Source organism: Camelus ferus, chromosome 13 (genome assembly GCF_009834535.1).
Source record: "Camelus ferus isolate YT-003-E chromosome 13, BCGSAC_Cfer_1.0, whole genome shotgun sequence".
Lineage (NCBI taxonomy): Eukaryota > Metazoa > Chordata > Mammalia > Artiodactyla > Camelidae > Camelus > Camelus ferus.
In genome coordinates, this window is record NC_045708.1 from 58,163,632 (window position 1) to 58,183,751 (window position 20,120).

The window sequence follows — 20,120 nt, forward strand, 5'->3', positions numbered from 1 at the left end:
AGTTATTTGAATGCCCACTATGAAAAGTTATATTAAATGCCCAGGGACTGTTCTGAACACTGGGACTACACTGGTGAAAAAACCTGCAGACCTTGTTGAGATGGTATTTAGAATCTAACAAGTGTGGGGACTATCAATGCCCTGTTAAGAACACACTTAGAAAACAAAAATCATTCTGTATATAGCATAACTCAATATATTCATTTCCAGGAAACACTTTTAACCTAACCTTTTTGGGGATTCAGGAAAAGGCAACTGTACTTAGTAACTGAAAAACTTCATAAACTTTTTCCTAGTTAGCTTATGAATTCAACTTACCAAATTTATTTTCTAAAGACAGGTTTGAGTAAGTTATGAATTTACACAAACTTCCATGCTAAAAGACAGAAGGTAAGTTATGAACTGGGAGGGATTCAGTCAGAATGTTATTGTACCTGCTGAAATAGCTCATCTTGAAGACTTATTTGGTAAGCAAATAACATTAAATGTTTAGTGTGAACAGAGGTCCATTTTTTTTTAAGCCTCAGACAATCCTGTTGAGATAAAACTGCAGTATTATCTCATGTATTTTTTAGCCTATCTTTTAAGTATAATAATTTAAAAAACACCATTGTCAATACCATTCACTGGCAATTGTTTATCAACTGAAGATAAGTAACGGCGCAAGTAATAGCATTTACCCGTTAGGTCTCTGGTTGTGTTTTATGTGCCAGCATTTTCCACTGTCAAATAAAAATTTGATTCAGAACCAGAAAAACTGTCCAGCTTACTCTTAACTCCTTCTGCATTCGTTGGAGCTGCAGTGTAATACCTCAAACTGATGTAAAACATTGATGAGCCAAGATTTTTCTTATATGGGCTATTATTTTACAGCTTGTTTTAAAAATTTCCTTTACTTATAGTTGGATGTGGTACACATAACCAATCTCCTCACAGTACTGTGAAACATAAATGGTGAGATTTCCGGGTAGACCTACGAGCGCCTAAATAGTTTGGAAACTGAGAATTAACTACAGCTAAAGTACTTTTGAAACCACGAATTAACTACCCACAAGACTACTGAAACTGCTCTCAGAGGCCAGTGACCTCATCACAAAGTTGGTTTTACAGACTATTTGACAGTTTAAACTCTGCTCTTAAATTACTCCCTTAATTATTTCCATGGCTTCCAAGTCTCACCCCTAACTAGATTGATTCAGAGCCATTCGTCACCTCAGTGATTTCCCCAAGTTCCAGCAATTGCATGTTTAACAGTTGTCTTCCTATGCTTTCTCTATGCTCTCTTCTCTGCCATTTGCCCATCAATAAATTATTTGTTGGATGGAATCCATGCAGTTATTAACAAAAAGAGGTGAAGGAAATCATGAAGTGGGAAACAACAAACTGCATTTCTGTATTATGTAGTACGGTGAAGAGCGATAAGGGAGACTTATGAGAAAGGACTATTTTAACAATTGTTAACAATTATATCCTCACTCTTTTCTGTTACTCAGTACTATCAACAAGCACTGAGATTTGGTTCTGCAAATAAATACACTGGGACTCCAGTGACAACCTGTGATCTTTATATTGGGAGAAAAGGATTCTAATTAAGAGACTGTTTCAGAAATGAAACTTGTGGGTAGTAAGAATCTCCATGTCTCAGTGTAGCACAAATATGCATTACAAACATGTTAATTATTTTGTGCCTATAAACGACATCTTCAGAACTATTAACATCTTAGTTCTTGCTGGTTTGTAGTAAACAATTCTTATTCTTGGCTCACTTTTGTAAAGGAAGAAGATGTAGATATCAAGCCGGCAAAAAAAAGTGAGGCTCCATTTACTCATAAAGTGAATATGAAAGCTAGATTTGAGCGAATGGCTAAGGCAAGAGAAGAAGAAGAACAAAGAAGAATTGAAGAACAAAAGTTACTACGCATGCAGTTTGAACAAAAGGAAATTGATGCAGCACTACAAAAGGTACCAGGCTTACATATCCTTATTTTCCAAAGGTGATCTTTTCAAAACCAAAGTTTTATGAAGGATTAAAAAAAAAGTTTTTTTAATAGCTTTCAATTCACTGGAATGTTTTATAAAATACTTTGTAGTAAGCACATTTACATGTTTACTTTGGGGGAAAATACATTTACCTCCAAAATTCTACTACTAAACCACTGTCCTGAAACTACTACTGTAGTATAAATGCCAACTTAAATACACTTATTTTAATATAGAAAAGAGAAGAAGAGGAAGAGGAAGAAGGTGGTACCATGAATGGCTCCACTATTGAAGATGAAGAGCAGACCAGATCAGGAGCTCCGTGGTTTAAGAAGCCTCTAAAAAACATATCAGTTGTAGACAGTGAGCCAGTTAGGTTTACTGTGAAAGTAACAGGAGAACCCAAACCAGAAATCACATGGTGGTTTGAAGGAGAAATACTGCAAGATGGAGAAGACTACCAATATATCGAAAGAGGAGAAACTCACTGCCTTTATTTACCGGAGACCTTCCCGGAGGACGAAGGGGAGTACATGTGTAAAGCGGTCAACAGCAGAGGCTCTGCAGCTAGTAGCTGTATTCTCACCATTGAAAGTAAGAATTAATCGCCCTCTGAATACAGAACTTTTATTTTATTTAAATTTGTTTTCCTTTGAAAAAAAAATCACTCTTCTTCTTCTCTTTTTTAGCTGACGACTACTAGGTCCCCTTCTCTCTCCCTGGAACTCTCTCTCTCTCTCCGACTTTCTTACATCCATCTTTTCTGTGGCGGGGCCAAAAAAAAGGAAACCAGAAGTGCCACTGTTTACTGCTTATTCCTTTCCCTAACAGTCTTCAAAACACAAGTTCATCTAAAGAATACCGTCTTCCTTGTCAAACGAGCACCAGATTCATCGCCATATTATGTAGTAGAAGTTCATGTGTAATTTAATGGGGGCAAAGTGGGGAATTTACTTAATTATTTTATCAACCTATTACAAAGGCTGTGTATTTCCCATGTTCACAGCAATTATGTTTTAAAAAATCATAAATAGAACACATTATTTTGCATGAGAGAATACTGTTCATGAGCTATTCACTTCTGAAATTAGTCTGAACTAGCTGAAACTTAATGAATTTGGAACCTATCAATTTGAATGGGCTTCTTCCCCCTCAGTAGTACATCATTTCGGTTGTTGTCATCTCAAAGACTTCCTGAAGCAGATACATTAAGGGGATAGAGGTGTCATTCCTCCCTCTGTGTGGAAAAAAACAAACAAAAAATAAAGACTTAAGAAACAATTGCCAGAGAAAATGTGATGGAAACCACTGCCTAATACACAGTTCTGAGTGTTGAGAATATTAAACATATACTTTTCAAAATGTGTGTAACATATATTCCAGCTCAGAAAGCAAACTGTTATGACCTTGCCTGAACAAATGATATTTTAATGAGAAAACTTTGTACTAATAGTTCATGCAGGAGAAAAAATTTCAACACAACTGAGGATTTCAAGAGCTAAGAGAAGTAGATTTAGGGGAAAATGGCACAATCTTCAATTTTAGGTTTTTAAAGTGAGTTTGTAAATAATCAGCTACCATGTTCTATTATCAAGTTGTTTTATATTTTAATTTTCTGGAAGACAATTTTATTTTACAATGTAAACCCATAATAAAATAACTTCTGTATTTTAAAAAAGTCTTTCAGTATTTTAGAAAAGAGACAAAACACTCTTATAATAGTCACCAATGTACATTTATTCTTTTTTTTTATTGAGGAAACCATAATCAATACAAAATTACAGCAAGCTTGTACCCTTTTACATACAATGGTATTAAAGCAAACTCTAAACCACAGTTTGTAAAGTATTCAATTTACCTCAAGTCCAAGCTGCATCTCCCTAAGACACTGTTCCCATCACAGTAGCCATTTTAAGCCAATCTTCTTTTTACACGGGTAGTTTCTGTAGAGAACACTTTTCTCAGGACGAAAATGCATTGAGCATGCATAAGAAAAAATATATATATGCGCAAATACATTTAAGAGTTTCTATAGGGGTATCACTGAAGAAAATAAAAACCTGGGATTTATTTGCTTTCTTAAAAGCACCAATTTATATAAAATCCCTCAAGTTTATACTGTGGCAAGAAAACTCAAGTGACTAAACAAAAAATAAGGTTATTTTTCAGAGTCAAAATTATCTTTAAGTATTGTTAAAATACATTTTAAAGTGAGGCAGCATTTTCAGAAAATAAAAAGACATCTTCATTAATTAGTAATTTCTACAACCTTATGCTAGACAAAAGGTAACTCTGCAGGTAGAAGTGGTTCTCCTGGCAGAGTATTCAAACAAATGTTACAGCTTCTGAATAAATTCCTATTTCCCTCTTAAGGTACTCTTTTACTCCTACCCAACCCCTCTCCTATGAATTAAGTACTAAAGTATTTGTCTAAGGATATATTTTATAATGTTTAAAAACAACTAGTATTAAATCACTAGTTTTAGTATTAAAATCATTTTCATTAATTAAAAATAAAAAGTATACTTCTCATTCTAAAACATCAAACCATAAGAATTCTAAGTATCACCACACTAAGTAAGATATCTTAAAAACAAAAACACATTGTCAAATTTAAGTGCTAAATAAAATAAATCAGTTCAATTTCAATCTAAACATTGTTTCTATCACTCCTAACATCCACTGCATTCAAATCAACTGGCTCACCTTTTCTGCTTTCCATTTATTTCAAGGTTAAGATTAGCGCCATTTAAAAAATGCTTGCAGTATCAGTGAAGGCTTATGGTAATGAATAAAAAAAAATTCTCATGATAGAAACATTGCCCCAATATTTACTAGCATTCATATGTATTTTTCTCTTTATAAAAATGCAAAAACTACAACTAACCAAAACTTGACAGGCTCTTAAGGTTCAAAGAGCTCCTTTATATTATCAATCTTAACATACCTATCATTGACTATTAAAACACACATACACACACACATAAATGTGGTGCAGTAACTACATTAACTTACAAAATTTAACAGTTCATGGAACATTTAAGAGCAAGTGAATAGCACTTTAAAATGAAAAGTGATCAAAAGCAGGTACATTACACCCTACACCATATTATGTATGGGAAAACATTTCATTTTTCTCAATTATGATTTGCCAATTTTACCTTCTACATTGAGCCCTTCTATGGTCCATGCTCATCGGCTCACCAATGGCATACACTCAAAGGATTCCTCTTTATGGGCAACTATCTCAGGACCTGATTTTATGAGCTATGATTTGGTGCTTGCAGCATCTTCAGCACTGTGTGTGAAAATGAAGGCAGTATTTTTGAATATTTTTCTTTGTTGTAGAGATAAGCAGGAGTTTTAAAAGGATCAGCACATTTTAGAAATCGAGTAAAAACAAAACTGGTATGATGCTGCTTTAATACATTCATCTTAACTCAAAATATGTACCAGTTAAAATCATCTATTAAGAACACACAAACATTTTAAACTGGCAAAAAAATAAAATAAATGCAGCGTCAGTTATTAAAGTATTATAAATCAGAAAAATATTGGTTGCTATACAGATTATGAAAGGTTATTTGCTATACAGTTAACATTTCACTGATGCACATGCCTTATCAAAACATACTGCCAGTATTCCTTATAATTTTTTCCTTTTTCAGTATATATATTAAAGTCATGAGAACTGAATTGTCTTAAAAAAAAAAAAAGTCATAACAAGATTCTAACCCATAATGTCCTTACTGAACTACTACAGTTCAAGAATAAGAAAAAAAATAAAGACTCCACAGTAGTGGAGGGCACAGTAAATGTCTCGTCAATCAAAGACAGACTGTGAAGGCTGTTGACGTTTCTGACCAAATGATTTCCTAAGTCTTGAAAACTATGTAACTGTCCTTTAATTTTTAACAATTCTTCTGTATTTGGGAAAAGATTATAAAAAGTTTGGATGTAGTTCAATTACAGCAGCAATCTACTCATCATCTCTTTGTTTTAATAAAAAAAAAAAGAAGAAAATAAAAAACATTACCCAGAAATGTAAACAGTTGTTTGAACAACTTACAGACTTTCCACTGAAATGGTAGCATAGAGAACAAAATACATTTTGGGGAAGCAGTAGCAGACTGCCTTTGAATACACAACCACAAAAACCTCACAGGGACAACATTAATGTACTGAAATATTTATTTATATATGTCCTTAGGTTGTGCTTACCTGTTGCTTTTTGCAGCAGAACCTAAGGTGGAAGGTCTGGGAAGGCACTGTGAAGTATAAATAATTGCACTGTTTGCAATTAATAAAGATTTTAAACCTTAAATGAATCAAAATCAACAGCCTCCAATTTGTGAGTTATGATACTGAATCCAACTAAACTATCTCTTTAATTAATAAATGCACCACTTTCCTAAAAGGTCATCTATAAAACAGTATTCATGCAAAATACTGAAATTGTTCACGTCAATACCCTACTCTTAAAGATAACAGATAACTAGCTCCTTAACTATTAAACTTCAAACTAGAACTACATATCCGTATCTACGTAAGGGTAAGGGAAGTCACTTTGGATACTATAAACAGTCAAAAAAACATTTCAAAATATCTATAATGAACCCTAAAGTAATCTCAACATTTATGTCCTTGTACATCTTTCTTTATAAAATATTAAGAACAACAAATGGTGCTCTCCACCAATGCAAGAGCTAGCATATATATTTAGGAAATGGTGTTAAAACTGCTACATTGCTTAATATTTGCAAACTGAAAACTGCTGTCTGATACATTTCAAGTCTTTCATATTAATATAAGATATGCATATTTTACACTGAAAAACAATATATTTTAGGAGCACCAATGAGTAAATACTAATCAACTTTGTCAATGATCAATTTTCTTTAGCTATAGCTAAAGCATATCAAAAATACTTACCCATTAAGCTCACTTTAAAAAAAATACAGACCTATGAATTATTCTATATTAAATTAAGAAGCAGTTATGGTTTTCCAGAATTATCAGCACTGTATTCCAACATAATATTCACACAAAGTATGGCATTTACATTATGTGGAACATTGACAAAAAGATACTGTTGCAGTTCATCAATTTGTCATTCTGATGTACTTACAGTGCAATGCTCCTTGAAGGAACACAATCAAGGATGATACACAGCACAGTCCTCCTCACCCCTACAGAGCTAGTTCTATACTGGCTGGATCAAACCTGCACTTCAACAGACAATGGCAAGACAGACTGTATTTGCATGTAGTCTAATATATTAATATGCAAAGAGCCAACAAATATGCAAAGAGTAAAACAATGGATTTCAACAAAATATCAGAACTTCAGCATGAGTGTTATAGAGCAATAAAATGATTTCAAGTACATAAAAAAATTAAGTTGATTCAATGATTGGACTTGTGCATTTACAAAACAAAGCTTATCTATACTGCAAAAAGAAAAAAAAAGGAAAAAAAAGCTTGAACATTTTCATACCCCAATAATGTTTTCAATGGCAGATGCACTGTAGCTAGACTTTTGCATACTACTCACTTTTTCTACCCTAAATTTAGAAAGAAACACACTAATATTGTATACATTGAAAGAACTACTTTACATGAAAAAAACTTATCATAGACTACTCATATTCACTGTCTGAAAACTGTTTAAAATTAGTTATGCTGAAACAGTCTTGGAAATCAAGTAATTATCAGATTAAAAATAGAAAGGTTAACTGTTATAGCAGCAGTACAGGTCTCAAACAGTGGTCATGTATAAAAGGAAATTTCACTGTTAATGCAATGGAAGTATGCCAAAAGATCACTGTATACACATGCAGTTTTTAATCAAACAGAAGGAAAAAAAATGAAGATATCAGGATTACTTGTGCTGAAACAGCCAAATACAATAAATGGAAAAGATCCTCCAATCTACCACTATACTGCAAGGGGGAAAAAAACATGCCAGTGGTTTAAAAACTCAAATAATATTTCATGGGGAAAGCTTACATATTTGTGTATATGTATCTTAATTTATCATTGCTAAGAAATTACGAATCCTTTAAATACCCACATATCCAACTTACCGACACAGGAGGTTTCATATCATTTATTGTAAAGCACAAAACAGGCATTTTAAAAGTGAAAGTATACATTGAAAAAGTACATTTATATCACAAAGCATTGACCACATAATAGTTGCAAATACATTTGCTGGAATGTGTACATCTACACTAAATACTAAAAACAAACCAATTTTCATTTCTACACAGAAATATTAACCTCCTATCAGTAGTGATAGATATTTTGTACATTTTCAAAAAAAAAAAAAAAAAAAAAAAGAAAGAAAGGAAGAAAGAAAAAACACTATTTTAAAACCAAAAACAAAATTAAGATCTTCATCAAGCCGTCTGCATCCATATATTTAACAAAGGTTTTTTTCCCCCACACAATGAAGCAAATACTGTATTGTCCACTTCTTATTATTGGCCCTGTGCAGAAGAGATACATAAGAAATACACAAAAAGTTAAAGAAAATCCTTTAAACGGAGCTAACTCAGGAGTGAGTCCTTTAAGAAAGAAAAACTGGTTAATATAAATGGTGGTGGCTTCTTGCATGATTTGCAAATCCCTGGGGGAAAAAAATTTATTTTTAAAATCAAAGGCATTATAGAAATATTCAGCACTCAGATGCCAGAAAGCATTATAAAAAAAACAAACCAAAAAACCCAGAACAATATACCATACAATACTTCATTTAGTTATACTTTGCCAGATAAAAATTTTAAAAGGCAAACATAATCCCAGACAACAGTAAACATGCAGAGAACATGACTGGAGATGAAATCAGCACATCGGCAAGTTTACTGTACCTGAGGAGCTGGAGGATGCTGCGGCATTCCCTGGGGACTTGTCTGGGCATAGTAGGCTGCTTGCTGTCTATAGTACTCAGCCCAGGCTGCACTATAATCGGGCTGACCACCTGGTGGAGCACCAGTAGGAGCAGGAACTGCCTGACCTTTGAGAAAACAGAACAACTTTGTTGCTGTAACCGCAATTAAAAGCCTCAAAGAATCTCGTTTCTAATAAAAACAATACCTTGCTTCTTGTAATATTCCTCCCAAGCCTTTGAATAATCTTGTGTCTGCCCTTGTTGACCTAAAAAAAACCCCCTAAATTTTAATACAAAATTATATCCACTGTTAAGTACAGGTTATAAAGACAAAAGCACAGAGGGTCAGGATTGCTCTTGTTTTATTTTAAATATTCATTAGTGTCAGAAAACTACTCTAATTAAAAAAAAAATCCGAATGCTCTTTATTTTCGTTTTGCCTTATACTAATCATAACTTTTAGTTCTAGAGCATCATGAGTAATAAAAACACCCCCCCCCCCAGTTTTAACTAAGAAAGGTAAACATTTAGGCATAATCTTGATTCAATTACAGAATTTATAAAGTACTAATTTCTAAACTGAGTCTGGAAAGTACGTCAAGAAGTCTATGGTTGCCCCATGGTGATGCTGGGGAGAATGGATGGACTATTTTTTGTGGTCTTCTTATCCATTTGGATTTGTTACACTACAAGTTTTAAATAAAATGCTAATCTTCAACTGAGAAAAAGGAAAAGAACATTTTTGAGAAATAAAAAACCCACTTAAAAGCTATTACTTAAAGACTATTAATTAAGATCTGGCCAAGAGTTTTGTTTCCTGATTAACCTACAAACCATGTGCACAAATACTAATCTTTAAGATATCTTTTAATAACATTTAAAATCTTAGTATGATGTCCCCAAATTACAATTTTATTAAAAATAACCTGATGATGAATATCAATAATAATTACTACTGAAGAGGTTCTAAGTAACAAGATCAATGAAACACAAAACTCAACAGCTTTTACAACCAGTTCTCCTAGGCGACTTTCCTGAATTAAGAAACTAAAGAGGCATAATCAAATGCAGTGAACCTTGGATGAGCTCTAGATTAAAACCAATAAAAAAAAACCCCTTCCCCAACAGCTACGAAAGATATTTTTTTCTGACAACCAAGGAAATTTAAATATGTTGATATTACTGAAATTATTTACAGCAAATATTTTGCAACTTACTTTGAAATGGCTCAGGCACAGGAAAAAAAGGCACAAAGTACATATAACAAACTTAAAAAAAAATGGTGATTTTGGGTAGAAAACATGAGTATGAGTGTTTGCTGTACTATTTTCCCGACTTTCTGAAGGTATAAAAAATTGGTAAGTTGATGAGAAAGAGGACATGTGTTTTCCTATTTAGCTCCTATATTCAAAGAGAATTTTATTTAGTCTATAATTCATTTGGCTTTATGAAATTACAGCCAGACAAAAAAATACTGGCAGAAAGCTGTCTTATGTTAGATGTTGTCTATCACAATAACAAAACTGGTCAAGGAAAAAAAGCAAATGAGTAAATAAGAATTTGAGATTTACCACTAACTTTACAAATGCAAGAAACTCCCTCTAATTCTATGAGCAACAGCAGAAATCCCACACACTTATAAACAAAATTCTTATTTTTATTTTCATTTTCCATAACTCTTCTCAAAGAGGAAGTGAGTTTAACATTTTGATTGTATGAGGAGACACAAGTCAAATAAATCTGAAACCAGTTTCAGATTTAGACAACTGCCAAATATCCAGGTCCCAATAGTAATGAAACCACACACAGTTTTCTTATAAAATGCACACTTGAAAACTCATTGACTTGAGGCCAAACTTAAGACAGCAACAATTTCCACTTCAGGTTTACAAACAGACTCTCATTGTTAAGAGATACTGATATTTTAGAGATAAAAATAACAGTATCAGGGACACATCAAGAAAATTTGTCAAACTCAAATGCTCATTCCAAAAACAGCCCCCTGAACTCAAACATCCCTGTAGAAAGCTGCAAGTAAACATGTCGGACTCCAAGAAAAATAAACTCAGTTAAGTAAGTCATCAACCCATCAACACTTGACATTCCAATCTTGAAAGCATCCAAAGAAAAACTCACTTCACTTCTCTTATCTAAAGGGCAAATGTGACTCATTCCGTCCAGCTGAAAGCAGGGGAAGAACTCTTCCTATCTCATCTATTTACGAGTTGGCTCTTCCCCTAGCCTCTTGCCCTTTATAAAGGCATGTCCTTAACTTGCTCCCTTTATTCTTCTCAGTTCAGAAAGTGTTTTGATGTGAGACAGTTTATACTTTAGTAGAATATTACTTAATACTTTCATATAGCTTTACAGCATATTAAGTCTTTTAAGTAAGACTAATTAAGTCTTACTTTAATTTCATCGCATTCAAGAGATAAGACTTGCCCTAGAGTTTATGTGCAACATTCTACTTCAGCCCAAAAGACAGCTTTCTCTTGAATAGATTTCACCCTCAGTTGTCTTTCCATACACCTGCATCTTTCCCGCAACCACTCTCTTGGCTCTTTTAAGCTTAAGGTATCATATGCTAAGGGTTCAGGGTTCACTACATCAGTGCTTAACATTATAGGGGCCTCCTGCAAGTCAAACTTAACCCAAAATGCCTTCACTTACTCTCTTCCAAACAGAAATTGCCTGTCTTTATTCTGAAACCCTATTTCTCTTTAGGGTGTTTATTTATTACAAAAGTTCCCTTCATCCTAGCTTCAAAAACACCCACATCCAAATTGCTGCCATTCCTTATGTGACAAAAATATGAAATTTCTTCTTTAACCCTCTAGAATCTCATCTTTAACAATCTCTCCCCCTAAGTTCTCTCTTTGTGTTAATCATAGACAATTCAGAACTGTTTCAGAAAACAAAATTAATTCAATGCAGGTTTATTTACTAATAAAGCAAACTAACAAATTTATAGTGTGATTGGGGATTTTTCTGTTCTTAACAGAAAAAGCTGAAATTAGGCTTCAAAAGCTGAGACAGTCTTCCTAGTTTGATGAAGAGGACACTGGATTGGAAATCAGGCATCCAGAGTCCTAGGAAATCCCACCTCTGCCCCCTGGAAGAGCAAAACTCAATCTCTCCAAATAAAGGAGTTTGACTTGGAGATAAAGATCTTCATCTTTCCCTTATAATATATTTTATTACCCCCTTCTTTCCTTCCATTTAAAAAGCTCAAAAACTGAATTGATTAGTTTTATCCTTTAAGGTCTCTTATTTGTAGTTATCCTAAAAAGATCTTAAGGACTAGTAATGCACCTAGAAAAAAAAATCACAATAGTTAAGCAACCAATCATTAAAAACAACAACAACAACAAAAAACTTACAGAAAAAAAAAAAAAAAAAGGACCTTGTAGGTATCATTTAAAGACCTGACAACCTAACATTTAGGATTTACATATAAGGGGGAATCAACCAATTCACTTTGCTCATAAAACAGCTGATCATTGCAGTCCTACAGAAAAACATACAACTGAAAAGAAGGTGGGGGGTTAAGGAAGATCTTCAAGATTAGATGGTGTTATCTAATTAAATTATTTCTTTACCACTTTTCTCCACAAAGGATTAAAGACAGTCCAGCATATTAGTACTAAAATTAGAATTTTACATAGTAGTAGTCAGCAGGAAAAAGGAAGAAAATGAAAAACTCTAAAACAAGGTGAAATGTCTACTCTGTAAAAATCTGAATGGTTAGACCTTGTAGATTATATTCAACATACCCACTCATTCTGGGCAGGTAAAATGTAAAAAGGCTAAATAGTATACTTATTAAATACCTAAGTCTACCAATAGGCCTTTGTTTTCACCCAGTTTTAGTAACAATGTAGGGAACAGCTAAAACATACTACCTATTGTGAAAATACAAGCTGGATCTATTGATTTTTAACCTCAACATGCTCAAATCTTTAAAACGGTGATGCTACGTCACCATAAGAGCTAAGGTTATGACCACTATGTCGTCAAGGAATGATTAATAGCGTTCCCAAAGTTCTTCTCAAAAGTATCCCAATTTGGGCAATAAATTATGTGATCATCCTAATTAGAGTACACTGTTGGAGGTTAAAGTTTTTTAAAAGTTTCTTTATGTAGAATTTTAGCCTTTGTAGACCTGCCCAAGATAAACTGGGTCACAAAAACATAAATTAATGAATCTCTTACAACCTTAGAAGTTAACATGCAGCATGACTTTCCTGTAGTCATTCTAACAGGAAAAATTATTTTTCTTTTTTTAAATATCACCAGCTGTGTAAAACATCCTTATCACTAGGTATACATCCTTTTACACAAAGAAGATTAGTATAATCACGACTGTGGAAATTTTTCTTTCTGTGGAAAATGACATTCTTTGGCAAAGAAAATGGTGAAATTTACATTGAGAATCACAAGTAGACTGTATTTTATGACAAAACTCTATCATCTATAGGTACTTTTTGTATCAGTGAACAAAGGTCAAGTTTATCTGTTTAGCTTTTGTTTGTGGTAAGTGGCTATGGTGTTAAGTGTTAATTTTAAATGACTAAGAGAAAATAAGCATCTGAAAAAAAACTGATTTGTTTGGCAGTATAACATCAGGTTCAAAATGGTCCCTGAAAGATGCAAATTTAGGAGACAGTCTTGGGACTTAGAACTTCTAAGAATTCAAAGTCTGGTTCCATGACTTCGTAGTTGTTAGGACTTGTTTTCCAATCTGTACATGTAAGTGTCAGTGAACAGACAGTACCCCACCCTTTGTCCACTGTTCTTTTCTGCAGTTCCAGTTAGCTATGGTCAACCGTGGTCTGAAAATATTACAAGGAAAATTCCAGAAATAAACAATTCATTAAGTTTAAATTGCACGCTACCCTGAGTACCATGATGGAATCTCATGCTGTCCCTTTGTAGAGCATATGCTACCCATTAAGTCACTCAGTAGCCACTCAGGCCACCTTGATTATAAGATCCACTGTTGTGGTACTGCAGTATTTGTGTGTTCATTATCTTACTCAATAATGACCCCAAAGTGAAAGAGTACTGATGCTGGCAATTTGGATATACCAAAGAAAAAGCCTTTTCCCTTAAGTGAAAAGGTAAAAATTCGTTGACTTAGTAAGAAAAAAAATTGTATGCTGAGGTTCTAAGATCTACAGGAAGAACAAATCTATGATATTGTGAAAGAAGAGAAAGAACTTCATGCTAGTTTTGATGTAACATCTCAAAACAGAAGTCATGGCCATAGTGCATGATTAGTTAAGATGGAAAAGCATTAAATCTGTACAACATATTTTGAGACATTACATATCACATTCATGTAACTTTCATTACCCTATATTGTTATAACTGTTCTGCTTTATTAATACTGTTGTTACTTTCTTAATAAGCCTAAATACTGAACTTTGTGATAGGTACATAAGTATAGGAAAAAGCACAGGGTATGTAAGGTTCAGTACTACCCGCAGTTTCAGGCACCCACCTGGGGGGTTCTGGGACCTATCCCCCATGGATAAGGGGGGACCACAGTACAGTTCTTTTCATTCACAGCAGTTTGGAGTAATGTATTTGTAAAGTGCTTGATTAACAACTGCACTCCATTAGAATACAATGAGCAGAAGGACAGGGCTCTTAGTGTTATGCCCACAATCACATTCTCAGTATCTATTCCTATGCTTTGGCATGTAGTATATGCTCTACAGTTATTGAATGAAAACAGCCCTTTTAGGTGATTGTTCTTCCTTTTTCATATATGCAAATGTTATTTAAGTAATTAACTTTCTCTGTCACTGTAGGTTATTTCTTACCTGCTTATTTTGCAGCAAAAGAGTATCACACACAACTAATTTTTGCTTGATGCTCTATAATTTTACCTATGCTATTTAGGTTATTAACATATGTAACAATCTTTGACAAAAGTAGAGGTAACACTCAATATCCTATGTGCCAGTGGGGAAACTTTAAGCTTCATTAGTAAGTGGTTGATAAATGCATTTAGCAATAAAATAAAAGCATGATACAAACATGCTTTTTATCAAAATCTTCAACCTTTTAGTGCAATAGTTACTAAATGTTTCAATTTAATTAAATGTACAAACAAAGAAACAGAACATACCCATTTTCTTGTAGTACTCTTCCCAAGCCTTAGTATAATCAACCTGTCCGGCTGGAGCTGGATTCTGCTGATCTCCTTATTCAAAAGAAAAGCATTAAAAAAAAATAAGATTAAGGTTTTCAAAAAGCAAGTTGACCCTTTCCTTCCATGTTTTTGTGTGGAGCAGTTTGGAGTGGCCTGCCATGGGGAGGGAGGGTAGGAGGGAGGTGTTGTGTGATAGTGGCATCCCTGCAGGTGCCAAAGATACAGGACGCTGGAGGCAGAGATGGTGGACAGAGAAGGTCTATGTATTTAGAAGAGCAGTTACATTGCACATCTAAGTAAATTCACTGGTCAAATACGAAAACACACTGAGGATACCAGCTCTTTCATCATGTATAGGCATGGAAACGGGAAAAGCTAGAAAGCACCTTGAAGTCTTGGAATAGAATTGCAAGTGGTATGAATATACTTTAAAAAATATATACACATATAGATACTTGTGTTTTTTTTACACGTGTGTATGTAGGTATGCATATATGTAAACTCATTTCCTAGCTCTGTATGCTGAAAGGAGAGAGCAGTAACACCTCAGTAGTAATGAACAATATTCTGGTTTCTAAATATCATCATCTACTAAAAGGAATTAGAGCTCCTTAGAAAAATGGCTGATTCTAGGGCTGGAGCCCAGAAAGCACAAAATAAGCTTCTTATTGTGTGAAAGTAAGAAAGTGCTTTAAGAATGACAGATCTGTCAAAGGATACAGCAGCCATCATGAAGGTACTCCTGATTGGCCAAATCTATGGACAACATGGTTAAGTTTAAAATACAACCTACTGAATAAAACAGCAATCCCCACTGACATAAAGCAATAAACAGGAAGAAAAGGAAACCTCTTCCATATAGTAAAATACCAACCAGTAAATGTAGAATGAATGATGGAAGTAGAAATTATCATAGTTGTGATGGAATCAGACAGGTGTTATCAATGACAGCTAAGGCAGATGGGCAGAATTTCAACGAGGAACAGGATAATGGTATGATCTCAGTCTCTCCAGAAATAGTAATTTCAAGGAGAAAAAAGGTGACCTTACGGTATAGAAACCTGGCAGACACCAACATGATTGAGTGACCATGGTACCGCCTCGGGAATAAAACAGGCCAACATTGTATGACCCCTCCTGTAATGCACCAAGAGCACAGCATTCATTTCCGAGGTATTCTTGACATATTGTAAGCAGGAACCCTGATCATGCTTTATCTTCATGAGAGAAGGCTGAAGGGACCTAGGATGATGCACCATCATCTCACAGAAGTCTGTACTCTTCATAGCATGAAAAAGACCGAGGAATTATTCCTGATTGGTGAGAAACTGTTATGAAATCTAAGGGCTGTGCATTGCAACAGTAATGATGTATTAACCGTTAACTGATTTTGAAGGCTGTGTGATGGTTACGTATTTTTGGAGCAATAGAGAAAGGAGTATTTAAGGGTAATGGGGCATTACGTCTACAGCTTGGTTAATGGTTCTGAAAAAGACTAATGATAATAGATAGGGACACACATAAGAGGGTAATGGAACAAACAGAGATAAAATATTAACAGCTAGGTTATCTGGGTGTTATTGGTAATGTATCTTACAACTTTCATTAAAGTTTGCAGTTATTTGAAAGTAACTTGGTTTTAAAAAGCAAAGGCTGCTTACAGAAGCTGTAACTGGGTAATACTAGAACTTTGGGAGATACTATACATTGATGTACCTTATACGTTCAAACTCAAGTTTTCACTTGCACATACAAAATAAGTGCTTTAGTTACCGTAGTTACCTTGTCCATTGGTTTGGGTTGTCGTTGGTGCACCGGCAGGAGCCGCAGGTGGTGGCTGTGCTTGTTGTTGGTAATAGTGAGCATAGTAAGCAGCCCAGGCTGCTGAATTTGGATCCGTTCCTGTCTTAGCTAGAATAAACACAAATTCAACATTTGCACCTAGTCCATCATCAATGTCACACACACACACACACACACCCTCTAGCAAATATACAGACTCCAATATTAACTGGGCATAAAAAATAAATAGTAAGTGTAAACTTTTAAATTCTTCCAGCATTTTTATTGTCATCATTAGTTTTTATTATAGAAAAGTGAGGCTCAGAGATTAAGCGACTTTCCTAGTTCCTAGAAAACTGGGGAGTGGCAGGGTTGGGACAGGAATAAAGATCTTTGGCTTCAAATCCAATGCTTTGTCTCAAATCATTATATGCCCTTGTTTTTTTCCAAACCACTTTTGACTCAAGTAAAACATTTCCATGTGGCAGATGACTAAAGGAAAGGATTTCTAGGGACTAACCTGTACAAGAAAGGAACAATTATTTTACAATTATGAACTCTGTCCTGTCTTGCTTTCAATGAAGAGAAAACTTAAAAATCTTGGAAAAAGAAACAGAGATTAGTCATATTTCATCTCATCATATTTCACTGTTTATTATAAAAGATAAACTTGATGTCATTGCTCTACTTGAACTTCTTCAATTATTTCCTGGAGTCTTTAGTAGGACTTTTAAGTACAGCATTTTATCATTCAGTATCTTCAAGATATTTAGACACTCTCATTTATACTTTTCCTTTTCAGGCTCATCTCCCTACTGTCGATATTTTTCAAATACTCAAGTTCTGGCCATAGTAAATTAAACTGCTTGCACTTTTCAAGTCCCCATGCTCATATCTGGGTCTTTCACCATGTTATACTTCCTCTGCATGTGGCTGACCCTCACTCATCAATCAACTGATGGGTTAACAGTTTGAGACTTCTCAGTCAGAAACAGAACTCCTCTTGGTGATTCTGTCTTTTATACTGGGAGTATCAGGATACTAATAAAGATCTATCTTTTTCAGTTTATATCCTTAATAATGTAATTTCCTAAGTCAGAGTTTTTATCTATATGTAATCTGTTTAGGTTTCATCCCAAATAGGCAGCAATTCTCAGCTGCTTAATAAAGCAAGTGTTAGTGAAGTTTGAGGAAAAAATAAAGATTTCTAGAGCAATACAATTTCTAAGGTGATACAATTATAAGGCATTATACCACTCTCCAAATCTTTCTCAAGTAATAAATGTATAGCTTTTCTATGCTGTATATTTATCTTAATAGTATCATTACCTGTATAGTAATAAATATATATTTCATTTGAGACCATGTCTGAATAGAGAAACTGAAATTAAACAGACTTTAGGAATTGATACTTGTACTTGTAAATGTGTGGACTATATATGAAAACCAGTCTCATAACTACATACAATACATAGAGAACTTTGATCATTTTATACTTAAGAAAGCAGATTGAGATGGGTTTAAAACTTGCTTGCCACCCCATAATTAGTAAGCTGTAAGACTAGACTTTACCAGGTGTTTCACTCTGAGGTCTAAGTTCTTGATTACTACATAAACCTTGTAACAAGCCACTATTTTTTTTAACAGAAACAGATCTTATCTCAGAGAATACTGACTTTTATTATCAATATAGGGCCACATTTAAGTACCAGGACGTTTAAACACGTTGACTGCCCAGTGTGGATCAGGTGACCCCTGAGGAAACACAATTGTCATCCAGATTTGAGTGACACTGACAATTAACACGTTAACACAAAGTCACTCAACAATTTCATTTAAATCAATTGTTTTGATTTTTACATAATGCTAATTCTAATATAAGCAATATCTAACCCTAGCTGTTATCTTTTAGCTAAAGAGGTTTCTTCTTTCTCAAAGACAGTGCTAAAAGCCACAGTCATTAACCAAGTCTTAACAGTGGTGACTTTACCACTACGCCAAGTGGGAAAAAGAGACTGTGATACAGAGACCACTTATTCCCATCATTCTTCTCAGTCATGCTACCTACCCAAACAAAGCCCACAGGTGCAATCCTGCAGGTCCAAGTTATCCAATATAAATCTGTCCTTATTTTTCTCAAACTCTAATCTCTTCAGTGGCATGATTCTTCTACTTAATCACACCATACCAATTAGCTTACAAGAGGGAAAGAAAAGACCTTCCATTCTTTTAAAGACTAACTCTTACACAATTTGCTCCTTGAATGTGTTGAGAGTTGTGGTTATTTGGTAACTGTTCTGTTGTGTCATATTCCAAAGAGCGAACTTCCTATGAAATTAAAGTACATTATAATATAGGGCCACCCTTAAATGCCAGAATGTTCAATAAAACTAAAACAATTACATTTAAACAAATTGTTTTTTTAAAAAATAAATATACTAATGTGAAAAGGAATTTAGTACCTTCCTTGAAACTATTCCAGTGAAAGAAGCCTAAAACATAGGTAGTAAGTGAGAAAAAAGGGTCATTAAGTAAAAGTTATTTGGTTTCAGTGAATGCCCCCTTTGACCATGATGGAAAGAAAACTACAGGGTGGGAAAAGATTCATGAATAGAAGAAAATGTAACATATATAATCCAGATCTGAACAGAGAAAATATTTAAATGAATTTTTAGAGTTCTAATATGCACGTATTTATTACAGTTCTGTTTTTTACTAATATTAAAAGGCAATTTATATACCTTATTTGAGATTTTGGGAGTTTAATCCCCACGTATTAACACTCCATTAGACTCTTAAAAGTACATTAACTAATTAACTATATTTTCATAGATAATTCACAATTAACACATTATACATTTGATGGCCCTAACATCTAAAATCTAGGACTTCTTCCTATTGCTTTTCGCTTTTTTAGCATTCTGCTGTGTCACTTCAAAAGTAGAAAAAGCCAAATGCAGATAGAAAGTTTCAGGAAACAGACCATATTCACACCAGTCTTACACACTGTGGTAGAATCAGTACCTCACACTCCTGCTGAAGGAGTGAAACAAGTGCAGAAAATGCACACCATATAGAATCAATAGTAGAAAACGTATGCATAGAACAGGAGTGGCAAAAACAAACAAACAAAAAAACACAGATTATACACAAATGATAAGCATCTTTTACCTGGATCAGGAGGGGCCTGTTGCTGCCAATGTGGATATGCATTTCCCCACCCCTGGGGAGCATAAGGGGCTGGAGGACCACTGAAAATAGAAATCAATTTAAAAATACAATTTACCAAAATTTAGAATCTTTCAGA

The 20,120-nt window shown here is 34.1% G+C and overlaps 2 protein-coding genes across 24 annotated transcripts in view; one reads left to right on the forward strand and one right to left on the reverse strand.

Moving 5' to 3' along the window:
* NEXN (nexilin F-actin binding protein) overlaps positions 1-3,342 on the forward strand; it is a 41,196-nt gene extending 37,854 nt beyond the window's left edge. For 3 of the 4 annotated variants that reach the window (XM_032494640.1, XM_032494641.1, XM_032494642.1), the window contains 3 exons: positions 1,777-1,962; positions 2,217-2,574; positions 2,670-3,342. In XM_032494640.1, the coding sequence (XP_032350531.1) occupies positions 1,777-1,962; positions 2,217-2,574; positions 2,670-2,683 (558 nt within the window). In that variant the 3' untranslated portion in view covers positions 2,684-3,342. Of the gene's footprint in view, positions 1-1,776; positions 1,963-2,216 lie in introns of all 4 variants that reach the window. The other variant, XM_006186988.3, reaches the window with a different exon arrangement.
* Positions 3,343-3,696: 354 nt separating this feature from the next.
* The window catches only part of FUBP1 (far upstream element binding protein 1), a 31,855-nt gene continuing 15,431 nt past the window's right edge, over positions 3,697-20,120 (reverse strand). For 2 of the 20 annotated variants that reach the window (XM_032494628.1, XM_032494627.1), the window contains exons 17-22: positions 19,985-20,064; positions 16,805-16,942; positions 15,008-15,082; positions 9,078-9,137; positions 8,852-8,997; positions 8,470-8,610 (exon numbers count right to left, since the gene is read on the reverse strand). In XM_032494628.1, coding sequence (XP_032350519.1) covers positions 8,569-8,610; positions 8,852-8,997; positions 9,078-9,137; positions 15,008-15,082; positions 16,805-16,942; positions 19,985-20,064 — 541 coding nt within the window. In that variant the 3' untranslated portion in view covers positions 8,470-8,568. Of the gene's footprint in view, positions 7,209-7,800; positions 8,611-8,842; positions 8,998-9,077; positions 9,138-15,007; positions 15,083-16,804; positions 16,943-19,984; positions 20,065-20,120 lie in introns of those variants that run through there. The other 18 variants (XM_032494633.1, XM_032494632.1, XM_032494639.1 and 15 more) reach the window with 16 other exon arrangements.